This window comes from Cricetulus griseus, chromosome 2 (assembly GCF_003668045.3).
Source record: "Cricetulus griseus strain 17A/GY chromosome 2, alternate assembly CriGri-PICRH-1.0, whole genome shotgun sequence".
Taxonomy (NCBI): Eukaryota; Metazoa; Chordata; class Mammalia; order Rodentia; family Cricetidae; genus Cricetulus; species Cricetulus griseus.
In genome coordinates this window covers 387,745,221-387,763,766 of record NC_048595.1, presented here as the reverse complement: position 1 = coordinate 387,763,766, position 18,546 = coordinate 387,745,221, and the positions used below count along the sequence as shown (strand labels likewise).

Below are 18,546 nucleotides of genomic sequence, written 5' to 3'. Positions count from 1 at the left end.
ACTATATGACCAATGAGGCAGCAAGTTATGTGGGACTAGGAGTAGGAGTCAAGGATGATTCTGGGAAGGTTAGGAGAAAGCTTACTCAATAAATCTTATAAAATATATAGATTTATGATAATTAAGACTGAGCTAGCAGATGAGAAATCCTTGTCATTGGCCAAACAGCATTTGTACCTAATATAAGTCTCTGTGTGTTACTTGGGACCTTACCATGGCAGCAGGCAGAACTCAGGCAGCTGGCAGAAGCCGCCCATGTAGCAGCAGGGCTCGGGAAGCTTTGGAGTAAAGAATTATTGTTACAAGTTCTTACTCAGAAACTTCCACAGCCATAGGGCACCTAACTAAAAGCACACTCTGTGGCACAGGGTTGACATGCACATCTCAGGGCTCTGGTTTCACAATCACTACTAGTTAAAGAAGGACCCCAAATCACAGTGGGAACACCCCTGACTAGGTCTACTCACATTAAGTCTCTGTCCTGCTAGAAGCTAAGGGAACACTGCTTCCTGTAAACAGCTACTTCTTCTGGTGGTTCAGAACTGCCATGGTTGTCTCTGTGGCTAAGATGCCTTTGGGGGAATTCACTCTCCAGGCATTGTCCCCAGTTTTGCCTAAGTATATAAATCCTTTGCCTTGATACAGTCTTCTGGAAAGAAAAAAAAAAAAGGCATCTGTTTTCCTTCAGTACCAGGCTCTCCTTGTTGAGGATAAGGTCAGGATATGGTATGCACATATAATACCTTTTTTTCCTTGGGTATTTTTCAATATATCTATAACCAATGGTGACATATAATCATGAGATATAATCACATGGCAAGATATAAATAACACTAAGTCTAATTTCCTCTCTTCTCTTCCTGAGTACCAAGAATACATCCCTTTCCCTTGCTATCACCATTTCCTTGGAAACAGACAGATGTCTGCTTAAATTTGGAGAGAGGAAACAAAAACACAGTTCATCAAGGTTGGGTATATAGACCGCTGACCAAAATTGAGAGTACTAAGTATGTGCTGTGCTTAGAGGTAGGTGCCTGATCCCAGGGTCCCCATCCTTTTTCACTGGTTGGAAGCACCCCACGAAGCTGATAAAGCTTTAAATCAGGGTTAGCTGGTTTTTACAACTTCATTTCTAGGGGAATTGATGGATTTGATTTCATTGATCAACTGTTAAACTAATGTGGAGAGGGACACAGACCTTCGGGTCTCTCTCAGCCATGGCATAGTGATACTGTGGAACTCTTTCTCCTTCTCAGCTCCTTCTTATGCTTTCAATGCAGCAGCAGCATGAATGCATGCTGAATAGGCTTTCCTGTCCCTTCTAGTTTAATGGGCAGCTATCCCAGCATCTTATACCTAGAATCTAAAGAGAGAGCAACACAATATCCAGGCAGCACCTTTTGATGTTTCCAGCTATAGCTGATAGTAAGTCTTTTGGAATTCCCATCCAAGAGTGGAGAGCATGAAATTCCTTGCTCCTTTTTGGTTCCGTTACTTCAGACCTAGACAATTTACTTTCTCCTGCCCCAAGTCTACTTCTGTCTACTACTATATTAATGCTAACCTAACTCATGTTTCTTTTTATTAAGCTGTGGCTACACTCATATAATGTCTTCTGAGTGTCCCTACTGCTATGTTATAAGATAAATGCATTTTTCATACCTGACTATGGAAGTAATGCCAAACTTCCTTGGTGAATTCTTTTGGTTTTGAGGTGTTACTTTACATAATGTCTTGGGCCCTGCAGCCATGTACCTTCAACACAGTGTGGCCAGAAGAAACAGCTTTCTTTTTAATGCCCTCCCGGTCATTCCAGAGCCTAACAGAAAAGAAACTTATGATATATCTGAGAGACAACTGTGGGTTTTAATGATAAAAAAGTAAAGCTTGAGCCCCACCAATCAAGGCAGCATATGGGTCCTGATCCTCTCTGGTCAGGACTTAATTCTTGCTAAACTTTCTTCAGAGATGGAGGAAACATGTGGTCCTTGGTGGTCATCAACCAAAGTAACTCTAGAATTGACAAGTGCATGCTACTGTTAATTGCCAGATCTGTTGATTTGTCTCTCAGATGTATTCTGTGCTTCTTGTTTTAAAAAACTAATTTGTTTAAGTTAGCCTGGAAAACATAGCAAGACTCATCAATGTCATAGGGGGTAAGGATAGCTCTACCTGAAAACTTCATCTAACTTCATGTTCACTATGAGGGGAGACAACACAGATTTCAGAGTCATGTCAGTGAGTATGGCTGCTCTGACTGAACTCTATAGCACTCACTAATGGGAAGAGAAGAAATAATGGAGTTGTCAGAGGATGTCCTGATGTAGGGCAGACAAAGAAGACACCAGGAGACATTCCAACATCTCCTTTTGGTCCTATAGATGGATAACCATCCACCACTCATTTGACCCACAGACCTTGCAATAATATACTTTATATTTTTCTGTACTCTTGTCTAAGTTTAAACTGGGTGATTAAAAAAAAAAGTGGCCTCTAAAGGGAAATATCATTCCTAGTACTGTCTTCTGTAGGAGATGGGGCCCATACTTGTTAATTTTTCAGGTTGTCTGCTTCCACTTACAGGTACATACTGATTGTGGGTACAGAGTTTTAAGCCATTGGAACCCCTAAGTGTTTTGAGGGAGTATTTCAAGTTAAGACATTTGAACTCAAGGCAGATTGGGTCAGTCAGCATTATTCTCCATGACCATGGGTGCTTAATACCATATACTCATGACCTTATAAAATTTAAGGTATCCTATGGTGACCCCTCAAAATAAAATCTTCCTCCCTGACAGCACTATGTGGTGGGAAAAGAACTTTTGTGTCTCTTTTCAATACCTAATTCCAATGTACAACACAGCAAGTGGTAAGATTCATATAAACAAATTTATACATCAAGGACAAATGTTCTAGTTTCAGCCTAATGTCAATGGGCTCAATAATGAGTTTCCAAATAAGTTATTAAATTTGTTATTGCCACTATGTCTTGTGATATTAAGAAAGACAATAAAGTAAAAGGGAACCAGCAAGGAAGAGAAGTAAATATTAGAAGATGAAGATACTTTTAGTAAACAAAGATTTGTATATAAGTAAGATTTTGTCCTAAGGTAATATGGTTGGGTATTTCTAGAATTAGAAAGATAAACCGGGCGTTGGTGGCGCACACCTTTAATCCCAGCACTCGGGAGGCAGAGGCAAGCGGATCTCTGTGAGTTCAAGTACAGCCTGGTCTCCAGAGCGAGTGCCAGGATAGGCTCCAAAACTACATGGAAACCCTGTCTTGAAAAAAAAAAAAGAAAAAGAAAGATAAAGACAAAGCTTGGAAGCCCAAGAAGGTCACAAAAGTTCTGAGTAGGTTGTATAAGGTAAAGGATGAGACTTGGATATGATATACATGATGATAAAAAGGTTATTAAAATCCCTAAAGGCCAAAGAGCAATCCTTTTTAAAAAATCAATGGAGTTCTCTTAAGTTATTGCTCTGCTCTTCCTAGAACTTAGGACTGGCTTCAACAACAAAAAGTATGTGTGATCAGCATAACTACTCAAGTGGACAGCTGAGTCCTAACAACATCTAGATTTATTTTGAAGATTGATTTTTGCCCAAGCTTCATCTAAATACTATTCAAAAGTTAAGTGGTACTTCTCTCCTTTGGAAGCTGACATAGCACCTTTTGGTATCATGAAAGCTAGTCCTCAAGAAAGAGGCTTTCAGGACAGATCCAGCTGGTGTCCTTCTGGCCCAGAGTCCAAATGCACAGTGTCTTCAGAAATGGAGACTTACCTTCCACCTCTGAGAGGGAACCAAAGCAACAGCAATAGTCTACAATGCATGGGGAGTCTCTTGGGTTCACCTGACCAACAACTCAAAGTGGAGGCATCTCAGGCCAGGTGTTGTGCTTTTTGTTAGATGGTCTATATCTCTCACAGGGAGCATTGTCAGCCCAGAAATACTTTTTTCACTTAAACCATATATGTGTATTATACACAGATGTATGTGTATTATATGAATTATTATGTGGATAATGATTCCTTTCAGACATCTTTACTGCTATTTTACTCTCCTCTCTTCTTTATCTCTTCCCCTCCCTGATTAAAGCCCCCTCTGTTTTTCCCATTCTCCCTTCAAATTACCTGTGCCCTGCTGTTTCCCTCTCTATGGTTCCCCCACCTTATGGTCCCTTCTTACTTCCTAGATTCTGCATTTACTCCAGGTACACTCACATATGAAGTTTGGAGCTAGGAACCATGAACGAAAGAGAACATGTGACATTTGTCTTTTGAGAATCTGGTTTACTTCTTCAATACTATCTTTTCTAGTTCTAACCATTTACCTGAAATTCATAAAAGAAAATGTCTTATATTTTCATTATAACTTCATCAGTTGAATATATATATATATATATATATATATATATATATATCACAATTAAAGAAATAGAGGCCATGAATTTGACAGAGAGCAAGGGGTACATGGCAATGGTTGGGGGGAGTAAACTAAAGGAGGAAATTATGTGATTTTCTATAATTTCAAATATAAAAATTATGCCATTGATGTGGATTATTAAGTTTCAACTACAGGAATTTGGAACTACTGTCCATGACATGAGTTTGTTGTGGCTTATTTAATTTACACTTGAAATTTCATCTGAAATGAAGTATTACATCTGGTAAAAACACCAAAAACTAAAGCACTAAACTCAACAAAGCAAATAATTGAAGGGGAAAGGCTTACTTCTCTAGCTACAAGCTTTTTCCCCCATAAAAGACATTTTATGTGGGACTGATAGAATTCCATAACAAAGAGCTCTTAAAGGTCAAATGTCAAGTTTTTTTTAAGCAAGAGAAGTTGTGAAGACCTTTCAGCTACAAAACTGTGATGATGTCCCATCAAGCAATTCTCCAATAAAGCTTTCTGTATCATTTCTGCATATAAGAACATTGTTTTCAATGAGCACATGCTATAAGATGACCTCTACCAAAAAAAACAAACTTATTGTACCCTGCTTCATTCCTGTACAACAAAAACAATGTCCACATCCCTTTATTTGGAGAGCATCCTAATGCAGACCCACCAACTGTCCTCCAAACATTTATTTCAGGGTTTTTCGAGACAGTTACTCCCCTCCCAACCCATTTCTTTCAGGAAGTCTTACTAAAAACTAGGTCTTCAATCTTATCATATATTTATCTTCTTTTCAACTTTAAAAATCTTTGTTTTATTGCTTCATTGGCACTTGTCTTGCACAATATTGAGGTTCTTTAAGGCTTAGTAACTTCCAGTTTCTTGGCTTTGGATTTCTACCATTATTTGTGCAACCTTTACAGTATTCTTCCTTTTATGAAACATATCTGACCGATCAGGCATATTGAACTACAATCCCACAGCTACTTACTAGCAAATCACTTAGTACTATGCCTCAGTTCCCTGTATACTTTACAAGGTTCTTATATTTAAAACAATACTTGTTACATATTTGTGATTAAGTTTCTACTAATATCTAGATTTACATAATTCCAAACTCAATATGCTATTGTTAAGGTGATTTTGTGAGATCAAAATTTTATATATATTTAACCCTACATGTTAACAGTCTTGCATGTAAAAATGTTCTTGTTGGATTAATTTAAACTGCTCTGGAGTTGTTCTGAAGGCATATTTTAATTGCTCTCCAGTCACCTATTGAAATGATAAGTTGTTAACAGTTCTCAAAATCTTCAGCTACAACTGCCCCCTGGTAAGCAAGAACTCAAGGACAGTTTGAGATGGGTATTAAAACTTCTATGCTGAGGCAGCTTTAGGTGGCTTCAATTGCTTAGCAAAAGCACTGTCTAAGGCTGAAGACCTTTAGATGATCAGAGGACCAAGACCAGCCATCCCTATTTACTCTAGCCTGCTCTCAAAGTAGACACAGGAGATACTCATTTGTTCATTATCAGCATAGGGCTTCATCCTATAGAGCCCCATCTTTCTGAGAAAAGTGCATTTAAAATTGCATGCTAAATATATTTTAAAAATTAACTTATTTGTGTTTGTATGAGTGTGTGTGAGTGTGTGTGTGAGTGTGTGTGTGTGTGTGTGTGTGTGTGTGTGTGTGTGTGACCATATATGCACTTAGAGGTCAAAGGACAATCTCAGCAGGCAGTTCTCTCCTCCTTCTGTATGGAGTGCAATGATCAAACTCTGACCACAAGGCTTGACAGTAAGCACCTTTACTCACTGAGCCATCCTCCAGCCCTTATGCATCTTAGTATTTCATCTGTTCTACATTTACTCTGCAATGTATCCATGTTGGTTACAATTACAGGAAGGTTTTCCTCTCAATCTCTGATCAAAGCCAAAGTGCTAAGAAGTTGTAACGATGTTTATTTAGTCTATGGCTTAGTCCCCCTGGTAGTTAATGCAACAGGTGTGGTAATACTTCATGTTGAGAAAAGCAGTCTTATACTGAGTGTCCTTCAGGACACTGCTTTTGCACCCTTCAAGCAGCAACTAAAACAACCTCAAAATAGCTGAAAAGTCGATGATATGACAGTAATACCTGCACTTTAGTAGTACTGAGGTCTTTAAAACTTCTGTGTCATATTTAATATATACATACATATTATTTTAAATAATGTATATGTGCACATGAGTGCAGGTATCTGTGGAATCCAGGAGAGGACGTTTAATCCCCTGGAGCTGGAACTACAGGCCATTAATATTCATTTTAAAGAAAGACAAATTTGAATATATTTCATTATAGTCACGAATCAACTATATCCTATACATTTCCACTTTTCTCTAAAGTGAAGGTGTGCTAGTAGAATGCTAGCCAGAACAAACCAGGTTGATTTGTTTTGTTTTACATTTGTCTGTTTGCTTATTTGTGGGTATTGTGTAAGCATTCACCTGCCACACTGTTGTGTAGCTGTTTCTTCTAAAATTGAAACATACTATCCAAGACTGAAACATACTAGCTATCCAAGATTGAAACATACTATCCAGCTTCAGAATCTCTTCAATAAGACAAGCTGAAACAAAGTATCTTAGAGCAGGCCAGAGAATTAGACCTCGAAACTTGGAAAATACACTCTTCAACTCCAAACTGTTGAGCAGCCTGAAGGCTGAGCAGCATGCTCTAGCTTTCCAGTTTTTGTGACTGTTACCCATGCTGGGGTGGGTTTTGGTGATTTGGCTGTCTTTGAGTCAGTTCTGCTCCTGTAAGTAACCCCTCACCCATATTTCTTGAAATAAAATTCATTGGTTTACCAAGTAGGATTTTGGTGTTATTTGTGCTTTGGTCTGTCATCGGTTCTTTATATGAGGTAAGTAGGCCTGTGTGTTGTGTCTCCTCGGGAAAAGTTTTGTTACACAACACACATACTGTGTGTGACGCTCACATGACAACTTTTCCTTACTTATTTCTCTCCTTTTACCATGTGGGTTTCCAGTGATTAAACTCAGGTCATCAGGCTTGTATGACAAACATCTTTGCATGCTGGGCCATCCCAAGGGCCCTGTTTTGCTTTTTGAGGTAGTATTTTGGCCTGAAACTAGTGGAGGCCCTCTCACCATGGCCACTCTACCGGGAATTACCAGCATGGGTCATCACACCCATTTTAAAACATGTACATTTCTAAAATATAATGCTAACATATTCAACAGAAGTGCTCCTGTTAAAATTACTAGTCATCTTTCCCTTATAAAACTCCTCAATGTTTTATATTAATATCCTGCTATCCTGGAATCTGTGATATTATGTATATCATATACATAATGTATATACATATATCAAATATATATCATGTGTGTATATATATATCAAATAATGAACAGTTACATAAAAATAAATTGTGAATTTATAATGACTATTTTATGCTATTAGTCCTGACTATAAGAACAAATTATAAATCCTCTTTATTCAAAGAAAGTTTTCTTTGTGTTTGTCTTTTAAAAAACAAGCTTTGAGTTGGGCATGGTAGCACATGCCTGAGAACCCAGCTGTTTAGAAGCTGAAGCAATAGGATTATTGAGTTCCAGGCCAGCCTAGCCTCAATAGTGAGACAAACAAAACTAATAATAAATAATAAATATTTTTATATTATAATTTGGAAATAAGGCAAATCTGCTGCCTTGTCATGTATAAGTACAACTGGGTATAGGATTGTTTTGAAATTCATGCGTAGACTGTATCCCACGCCCAGGGGTCCTCACCAGAGGAGGGTGCCTAGGGTGGAGGAAATACAACAGGAACCGTACCCTGCCCACTGCGGTCCCTCAGAGAACCCTGTGGAGAGTGGGAAACAGTTATTTAGGATCCTGGACAGTGCTAAGGCCTCCATCCTGGCATCTACCAGAGAAGCCTGTGACCTTGCCGTGGGGCCTAGGAAGATGGCGGTACTCCCAGACCACCAAGGCTGTACTCCAGGATCACAGGGCTGGGTCTCAACCCGAGCACACATCTTACCGTGAGCCCCCGACCCAGTTCATCTCTCTGGCTTTCCGTGCTGGGTGCTCAACCCTGGCACTCTAAGCTGGCAGGCAGAGAGCCACACAGCCAGACAGCAGCCTGGGCTTCTCTCGAGAGCCGCTGCGCGAGAGCGCCTTCCGGTGTGGCACCAGGTTCCGCTTCATGCGCTTCCGGCTGGGCGCCCACGGACACCGAGTTTTCTGTCCATTTCTGTTCTGGGCCATGGCTCACAGGCCAGACTTGGATATCTGAATATTTACAGATATCTGGATGTGGAGGTCACATTGCCATTCCAACTCGTCACACCGTAACCAAATTCTTGGCATGAGTTTGCACTGCAATTTTACTATTTAGAACGCATTGTTGAGAAGAAACATCACGCCGGACAAATTTAACGTTTTCTGAGTCCCTCAAACAGCTTTATGGAGCTTTGAATGGCTGTGAAAGTCCTAAGACTTTACGTTCCTTTCTGAGCAACAACAACAAACTCACAAAACAAAAGTTGGATTTTTCTGTTCATTTCTGTGTGGTTTTGTAGTCTTCACAAAACATTTCTCTTCCAAATCATCGTGTTTAGGTTAAAAACGAGAAGTCTCTTGTCCCGAATAAATGCACAAAGTAATTTTTTTCAAAAAAATACTTGCCTCTCCTACTTATGTCCTAGAACTCTGTTGAATAACTAAAAGGAAACTTTTTAGCTAATACATTATCTTTTTTTCTTTCTTTCTTCTTCTTTTTTTATTTTTCTTTTTTTATTTTTATTTATTTATTTATTTATTTATTTATTTATTTGCTTTTGCTTTTGCTTGAAGGTACACAAAAAGTTTGCTTGTTTGCTGAGGAGCGTAAGAGACTGAGAACATAGATAAATTATTTCTTCTCCCTGATTAGAGTCCCTGATACATAGAGTTTTAACGCCACTATTCAAGGGCCAACATACCAATTAGGTAATTGTTTGGGTTCAAAGGCAATTCAAGAAACAGTTATATAAATAAAATAGGATTTATTTTTGAGAGAAAAAACTCTCAACTTCTAAAAAAAAATTTATCTTTTATTTCTAAAGATTGCTGATTTATAATGGAAATATAAACAAACTGCATCATATATTATATTATATATATATATATATATTATATATATACTCTTCATTAGATGTTTCATACCTTATGGAAATATATATATATGCATATATATATATATATATATATATATATATTGATTTCCAGTTCTGCTCTTGATATTGTGAACCATAAGAATATCAGACTTTTTAGAGCAGAGTGATTTAATTACTGCATTTACAAAAAAATTTTAAATGTTTTTTAATTTCATTTCTGTAAATGGTGTTTTGCCTGTATGTATGTGTGTGTACCACTTTCATGCCTAAATACCCTCAGGGGCCATAAGAAGGCATGGGATCCCCTGGAACTGGAGTTACAGACAGTTGTGAGTCACCAAGTGGGTGCTAGAACCTGGGTCCTCTGCAAGAGTAGCAAACGCTCTTAACTGCCTAGCCATCTCTCCAACCCCCTGAATTTATAAATTTTAAAAATGAGAGCCGGGGCCTTGGTGGTGCACGCCTTTAATCCCAGCACTCGGAAGGCAGAGGCAGACAGATCTCTGTGAGTTTGAGACCAGCCTGGTCTCCAGAGTGAGATAGGCTCCAAAGCTACACAGAGAAACCCTGTCTCGAAAAAACCAAAAAAAAAAAAAAAAAAAAAAAAGTCAAATCTTTTCTCAGATTATTTATCCCCTTGAGAAAATGTTCATATTTCCCATATGAAATTACATAAAGTTCAGACACTTGAGTGGAAATTTAATAATGTTTACTATAATAACAAGTGATTTTTTCACTTCCTTTTTCTGTCCTACTTTAGAATTGAAACTAAAATTAACTTTCTCTTTGCTTTAATTGCTTACTACCAATAAAAAAAAAAGAAAAGAAAAGAAACCTCCTAGCAATTGTTGTGGAATACTAACTTAAGATTTGTTACACACATTTATGCTATGAAACATTTGTTTAATGATGCAAAGATGTGTTTCATTCTCTGTGAAGCTGTGTAATTTTGCCTGTCTAAAATACCTAATTGGTCTAAAAACAGCAGGATGACCAACAGCAAGGCAGGAGAAAGGATAGGCAGGGTTGGCAGGCAGAGAGAAATCTGGGAAGAAAAGATCAAGGAGCAAGAACAAGGAGAGAAGGATCCTAGGTGCCAGCCACAGAGTAAAAATGAAACTAAGGCACCCAGAAGTAAGAAAAGGAAAAAGCCCAGAGGAAATGGTAGATGGGATAATTTAAGTTAAGATAATTTAAATTAAGCTAGGCAGGCAGGGCATTTATAAGTAAGAATAAGTCTCTCTCTCTCTCTCTCTCTCTCTCTCTCTCTCTCTCTCTGTGTGTGTGTGTGTGTGTGTGTGTGTGTGTGTGTGTGTGTGTGTATGTGTGTGTGTGTGTGTTTATTTAGGACCTGGGTGGTCCCCAAAGAGACAAAGAGCAAAAAGTAAAATCAACCAACTACAAACAATCTTAATGTCTTACTTTAAAAGAATATATAACCATGCATTGTTTAACAATGAGAATAAATTTTCAGCATTCATTTTAGATGGTTTTAACATAGGTCAAACATGAAATGTACTAGCACAAAACTAGTTAGAATGGATAAGTTATTTTGCATGTTCTCTCCAAGCAATTAACTAAGAGATACAATTAACATGAGAAGTATGCAACTGCCAGTGGTATAAAATAGCATATTGTTTTATAATAAGCCATTTTAAATAGTCAGAGGTAACCTGCAAAACAACAATTAAAATAGTATGGTGGCTATGTGAACCAGTACATTATCATAATAAACCAATATATGGCATTTATGTTATACTATATTCAAGAGCACAGTCAGTCACTCTGCCACATCATGGATTTGAATACACAAACAATGCTTTGTGCTATGACATTTATGGCTACAATATCAATAGGGAATAGAGAAATTTTCAGTTCTTAAGTTTTCACAGCACCACATAAATGTGGTCAATTGTAGACTGGGATGTTTTGTGGCACATTTTCTGTCTTCTTTCCTCTAATACAGAATCTTTGCTTTGTCCTGTCTGAAGTCCTGAGCCTAGTCTTAAATCTTAGGACCCACCCTCCCCCATTTGGAGCAGTGCAGGATGGAGGATAGCAGTGGGATTTAAGTTATCATAGGTCTGTGCTAAACTGACTCACACTCAAGTCAAGTCACACCGACCGTTTTCATAATTCTATCTACTGACCTTCAACCTTTCTTGTACCACAGTTCTCATGCCATTTTTTTTTATCTTGATAACTACTGCTTCTCACAAGTATCCTACCTGTGGGGCTCAAAGGTTGCTTCTAGTAGCACACTAGACCCCAAAATTATTCATTATCTGGCCTGCTGTCTTAGTCAGGGTTTCTATGGCTGTGAAGAGACACCATGACCATGGCAACTCTTACAAAGGAAAACATTTAATTGGGGTTGGCTTGTAGTTTCAGAGGTTCAGTCCATTATCATAATGGTGGGAAGAATGGTGACACACAGGCAGACATGGTTCTGGAGACATAGCTGAGAGTTTTACATCCAGATCCAAGGGAACAGGAAGAGGAGAGAGAGAGAGAGAGAGAGAGAGAGAGAGAGAGAGAGAGAGAGAGAGAGAGACTAGGCCTGGTTTGAGCATTTGAAACCTCAAAGCTCACTCCCAGTGACACACTGCCCCCAACATGGCCACACCTCCTAACAGTGCCACTCCCTGGTGAGCAAGCATTCAAATTCATGAGTCTATGGGGGCCATTTCTATTCAGACCCTATACCTACTTCTAGGTGCTGCAGTATTTTCATCTTTAGTGTTCTTTCAACCTAGACTTCCTGTTTACTGCCCCTTTTCTAAAATGGCTGCTTCTTGTTTATCAATGATGCAAGCTACTTCCTTCACTGCCAGATGCCCTATAACCTTGGCATCCAGCCTGAATGAACATCCTGCCTCTACCCCCAGTTGGGTATAAACTGGCCCCTGTCCTGTCCAATAACAGTTAACTCATCTATCTTTAGCTACCAGAAGATGTGACATAAATGATTCAGTTTTATGCTGGTAAAACAGGCTTATTTTCCTCATACCAATAGAATGATCCAAGAAATAAAACTTTTTTTCAATAACCATTATGACTCAGTGATCTTCACATTTGAGCTTAGAAAATTAACCCCTTCCCCAGTGTTGTGACTCAACAATCTCAAAGCCTCAAGCATGCTAAGCAAGCACTTTGTCACAAAGCCACACAACAGCCCAGAAACTCTTTTTTTTAATTTTAATTTTTTAAGTTGAAATATAATTACATCCCCATCAAACTTTTCCTCCCTCCAACCCCTCCTATGTCCTCCAACTGCCTCGCAAATTCATAACTTCTTTTTCTTTAATTGGTACTGTTACTTACACACACACACACACACACACACACACACACACACACACATAAATATATAAATAAAGCCTGCTGTGTCTGATTAGTGTTGCTTGAATGTGTATGATTTCAGGTCTGAGCACTTAGAATGTGGATAACCGGTTAAGGAGCTCATCCCCGGGGAAGACTATTTCTCCCTCCCTTAGCTCTCCTTAGTTGTCTGTCACTCTTTGTCTAGGGGTAGGGCCCCTTGAGAGTTTCACTTCCACATTAGCATGTCTATTGGTGTTGCATTTGTTCAGATCCCATTGAAGCAGATGCACAGCTAACGGATCTTGAGTAAAGCTTCCCTATTATTTCTAGGAAACATACGCTTACCACCAATTTTCTGGTCCTCTGGCTTTTCCATTCTTCTGGCTCCCCCACCTTGATGTTCTCTGAATTTTAGGTGCAGATGTTGCTGTAGTTGTATTCACTGGCAGTCCAGAAAGTCTTAATTGCACGGTTGAGTGTTCTGCTAATATGACCAAATACCAAAATGAGTGTGTGTATTTCTCACACATATTGGTAAATCTGTTTACTTGGACATAAAAAAATGATCTTTGTATAGCAATTCTTAGGATTAATATATGTATAGTAAAGAGCTTAAACGAATACTGTTTAAAGAAACAGTCTTAGAATTCTTTGGTTCATGACTAACTGAACAATGAAGATCACTCAACATTGGGGCACATATTCTAGCACTGAGGTTTGCAGACTTCTATATGAAAGGATTCTTAGCTTGACGATCATATAACATGTAGCAGGTTAAAATTGGCAGTTCTAATTTGCCATGCTGTGTTCTAGCTTAAATGTATACACCTTCAGAGTAAGTAGAAGTGCAAGCCAGTTGTTGGAAAGACAGGAGAAAGGGGTAGAAAAGAGGGTCTATCATGCAAAACCACATTTGCTTTGCCTTTAAAAATGTTTAAACATGAAAAGGCAAACACATTTTAAACATGAAAAGTTTTGCTTGACTATTGACTATTTCACTAGGATTGTGAGTAACTTCTAAACATTCTTGATTTCTATCAAAAGAGCAAAAATGTTCGTAAGAAGAAGCCTCTAAGCCTAAAGAAAAACTTGGGGGGGGGGGTCTTGAAATGCGTCCTAAAAATCCTTTTCCATCATCTAATTCCAGCTCAATTCCCAGCTGATTAAATTCTTACTATAGGGCAACATTACCTCCAAATAAGAACACAAGGGAATTTTAAAGCCACTTTGTAAACAAATGTATATCAAGTCAACATGGCTAAACATGACAATCACAGAGCAAGAAGATTTTTCTTATCAAGACAAGTTAATTCTGGGTAGAGTAGGGGAGAAGGGCTCTGAGTGTAGTGGGTAACTCTCCTGTAATCACAGTTTGCCTCCAGATTATTTACAATGGACACCCTCAGTCACAATCTAATAGGTTCTGGGAATATTTGAGAAAATGGAAACAAGGGCACTCGGGGAGTGGGGATGGAGACACAGCTTCAGAACAAAACATTCTCAAGGATCTGCCTTTGCTACTTTTGTTTTTTGGCTCTAGAGCTTATCTGTTGTCTGACTCCTCTCGCTGGGCCGGTTCCGTTAACCGTCTTGTGGCTCCACCCTCCTCTGGTTCTTTCTCACCCGACTCATTAAAGCTCCTGCAAATCTTGCTATCTGCTTGCTCTTTCCCCTTGTGGAAGGAAATCTTAGAGACGGGATGTATATTCTGAAACTTCTGAGGGTTTCTAAGTGACGCTGAGCATGCTCAGTAGCTCAAAGGCAAGGTTTGTTCTCCGGCAGCTGACCTGATTCGACCTCTCCAGAAATAGACATTTAACTCTCTGAACCCCTGTTTAAGGATAGAATTCGTTTGGGCTCTGTCTTCATTTTTAAGATTCAAAGGGAAGAGGCGAGGACTCCAGGGTCTCACCGCCCTCGCAGCCAATGAGGAGCCCGGGGGGAGGAGCCTGGCCAGCTCCGGCTGGTGAGAGGCTCGCCCCCAGTAGATGCGGTGGAGTTTGAGCTTTGCTGCATCCGTCACTGAAGAACAAAATAAGAGTAGAGGAGACAGGCTGCAGAGCATGGGAGGCGGTGGGGTTTTCTGAAACGTTTGCTGGGCTTTCCGCGGAGCATGAGCTTTTAAAACGAATTCTTTTGAAAGAAACTCATTCGTGTGACTGGGAAAATGATACATATGCTAAATGCAGCAGCCTATCGGGTGAAATGGACCAGATCCGGTGCTGCTAAGAGGGCTGCCTGCCTGGTGGCTGCGGCATATGCTCTGAAAACCCTCTATCCCATCATTGGCAAGCGTTTAAAGCAGTCTGGCCACAGGAAGGAAGAAGCAGCCGCTTACCCGCCTGCAGAGAACAGAGAAATACTGCATTGCACAGAGATCGGCTGTAAAAAGCCTGCGCCTGGACTGAATGCAGAATTTTTCAAACAGCTACTAGAACTTCGGAAAATCCTCTTTCCGAAACTTGTGACCACTGAAACGGCGTGGCTCTGCCTCCACTCGGTGGCTCTAATCTCAAGAACATTTCTTTCTATCTATGTGGCTGGTCTGGATGGGAAAATCGTGAAAAGCATCGTGGAAAAGAAGCCTCGGAGTTTCATCATCAAATTAATCAAGTGGCTTATGATTGCCATCCCTGCCACCTTTGTCAACAGTGCTATCAGGTACCTGGAGTGCAAACTGGCTTTGGCCTTCAGAACTCGCTTAGTAGACCATGCCTATGAAACCTACTTTGCAAATCAGACTTATTATAAGGTGATAAATATGGATGGGAGGCTGGCCAACCCGGACCAGTCCCTTACTGAAGACATTATGATGTTCTCACAATCTGTGGCTCACTTGTATTCCAACCTTACCAAACCTATTTTAGATGTAATCCTAACTTCCTATACTCTCATCCGGACTGCTACATCCAGAGGAGCAAGCCCAATAGGGCCCACCCTGTTAGCCGGACTTGTGGTGTATGCCACTGCTAAAGTGCTGAAAGCTTGCTCTCCCAAATTTGGTACACTGGTGGCCGAGGAAGCTCATAGGAAAGGCTATCTGCGGTATGTTCACTCCAGAATCATAGCCAATGTGGAAGAAATTGCCTTCTACAGAGGACATAAGGTAAGGCAGACATTAAAGCAACGGGTGAAACGTGAGACTGTCCAAGCAGCCACTGCACTGCTAGATACCATCTGTTGTCTTATTGACAGGCCCACTTTCTGAGCATTACAGAGTTCTCTGGTAGCTAAACTTGTTCATATATATATATATATATATATATATATATATATATATATATATATATGTATGTATGTATTCCATTGACCCTTTAACTGTTAGAGAATGAAAGAGCTTTATAAAGTTTCATGAGAATAAAATTACATACACCTTAAAGGAGTCTACAGAGCCTTCATAACTCAAATGTAAATGAAATGACCTCAAAGGCATTTCCTTATAACCCAAGTATTAACTTGGTGAATGGTTCTGCACATGTAGGAAAATACATATTTGGTAACTAAGAGTAAAGCTCTTTGGATTCAGATGAGGTGAGAGGGTGCTATTCTTTGTTGTTCTTTTGTATTCAAGAGAGGGGAGCTGCTTTCAAGGAGAAAAAAGCTTGGAAAATTTTGCAAGATTTATCAATGAGAAAGTGTCCTAAAACCTAAGAAATGTAGAGGGGTGTCTAGTGAAATGTCACGTCCTTTACGTTTAGTTCATGATGAGCTCATACTTTTGACAGAGATAATTAAAGTTTGCCTGGTAGACAAGTAAACATTAAGATTAGGGGAGATGGGAGCAGATAGAAGCACTAGTGGTATTTTTAAATATTATGAATCTTCAACAGGAAAATAATTAACCCAGGTACATAAAATTGTAGTATATTATAGTTGCTTCAGGATATTGAATATGATAAATTTGGAGGTATAACATATAAAATCTTAATATCAATGGTTTGGCAATGTATAATGAAGTACTTAAAGATATATTTTACTTACCAAGCAAACTGATGTACCTTTTACATCATCAAGAATTATCATTGTTTCTTTTTTCAGTAGCAAAGTTTAAAACTAATTTAGGAGCTCTATTCCCACTTGGAATTGACTTTGTGTGTTGTGTTAACCATGTTGATTTGTTATATTTGAATCATTGAACTCAATGTAAATTGGTGGATTCCTTGTTTAAAAGACAAAATCTGGGAAACTGAGTCAATTCGAAAGTAGTCTAATTATATGTGTTTTGTTTGTTTTTAGTTACTGTTAGTGTTCTCTAGAATGATGTGGGTTTAACATTATTTACCCATATTTCAATAGAATATTATTTAATTTTAACATCTTAAAATTTAAAATCACACTTATGAGTCTCTCTGTTTCTGTTCACTTTCTGTCTGTCTGCTCTCCCCCACTGTGTGTGTGCCTCTGTGTCTGTCTGCCTTCCTGTGTCTGTCTGTATGTATGTCTTCCACATTCTCTCTCTCTCTCTCTCTCTCTCTCTCTCTCTCTCTCTCTCTCTCTCTCACACACACACACACACACACACACACACACACACACACACACACAGAAACACACACACTGAGCTGTTGAGAATTGGACCCAAGGCCTCATGTATGTCAGCAATAGACAAGTGTTCTAACACTGAACTATACCCCATCCCACTTGTGTGTTTCAAACAATATATTCACTGGATAACATGTTTTTTTTAAACAATACAAGTGTAGGCTAAGCTACATTATGACTAATTCTAATGTAGTAACAATGGCTATGCTAAATAAAGCAAAACAATATACCTATATCATTAAGGAGAATCTTTCAGTAATTGCAGAATTCATTTCCATAGGTTATGCTGGATTAATTCTTATCTTTTTCCCTTTTTTTAGGTAGAAATGAAGCAACTGCAGAAAAGTTACAAGGCTTTAGCTTATCATATGAACCTTATTTTATCCAAGCGTTTGTGGTACATCATGATAGAACAGTTCTTGATGAAATATGTGTGGAGCAGCTGTGGACTAATTATGGTGGCTATACCTATTATCACTGCAACAGGCTTTGCAGATGGTGGTAATAACATTCACACTTAATCTTAAATATATGCTTAACCTTGTTTCTATTTAGGATGCCCTTGCATGTTCCATGTGTCAACTGTACAGACAGTCATTGTCTGTAGTTATTTGTACTATGAATCAGTGGCAGTTTTCCGTGTTCAATAATGAGACCATCAGTATGAAAGAAGCGAACAGGTGGCTCAAAGAACCTTGCCCAGGAGGTCCCTGACATAGTGTTTCTGGAAGTCAATATGAAATAATTTTAATTATGTTACCCAATGACTTCGGTTTATATTTACCACATGGTGAACTAATATCTTCAAAAAGAGTATGGTATAAGCACACCTCATGTTTTGTTGTTAACATCCTATGGATTAAGCATATAAATTTCCTATAACTGAATTTGCCCTGATTTGCAATTTGAAAGTTGGCTACATTGGGTAACCAAGAATGTTGTTTCAGGTGCATGTAAGTGTCATGGAATGGGCTCTCTATTTGTAGTAATACAGAAACTTTCCCATGGCCATGATTTGGTGATGTTTGGATAGGGTGGTGCATATAAAAAGCTTCAGTTACCTAATTCTATGCTTTGTCTCAACAGTTTTTTTAATCAACATTTCTTCTTT

At 38.8% G+C, this 18,546-nt stretch overlaps 2 protein-coding genes across 3 annotated transcripts in view; one reads left to right on the top strand and one right to left on the bottom strand.

Annotated features, from left to right (window-relative positions):
* Positions 1-14,802, bottom strand: part of CUNH12orf40 (chromosome unknown C12orf40 homolog) — a 68,713-nt gene extending 53,911 nt beyond the window's left edge. Inside the window, exons 1-2 of the mRNA XM_035440833.1 lie at positions 14,681-14,802; positions 13,239-13,374 (exon numbers count right to left, since the gene is read on the bottom strand). Of these exons, the coding sequence (XP_035296724.1) occupies positions 13,239-13,374; positions 14,681-14,708 (164 nt within the window). The 5' untranslated portion in view covers positions 14,709-14,802. The remainder of the gene's footprint in view (positions 1-13,238; positions 13,375-14,680) is intronic.
* Abcd2 (ATP binding cassette subfamily D member 2) overlaps positions 14,674-18,546 on the top strand; it is a 40,442-nt gene continuing 36,569 nt past the window's right edge. Inside the window, exons 1-2 of one of the 2 annotated variants that reach the window (XM_027396330.2) lie at positions 14,674-15,999; positions 17,756-17,933. In XM_027396330.2, the coding sequence (XP_027252131.1) occupies positions 15,061-15,999; positions 17,756-17,933 (1,117 nt within the window). In that variant the 5' untranslated portion in view covers positions 14,674-15,060. Of the gene's footprint in view, positions 16,000-17,755; positions 17,937-18,546 lie in introns of both variants that reach the window. The other variant, XM_027396329.2, reaches the window with a different exon arrangement.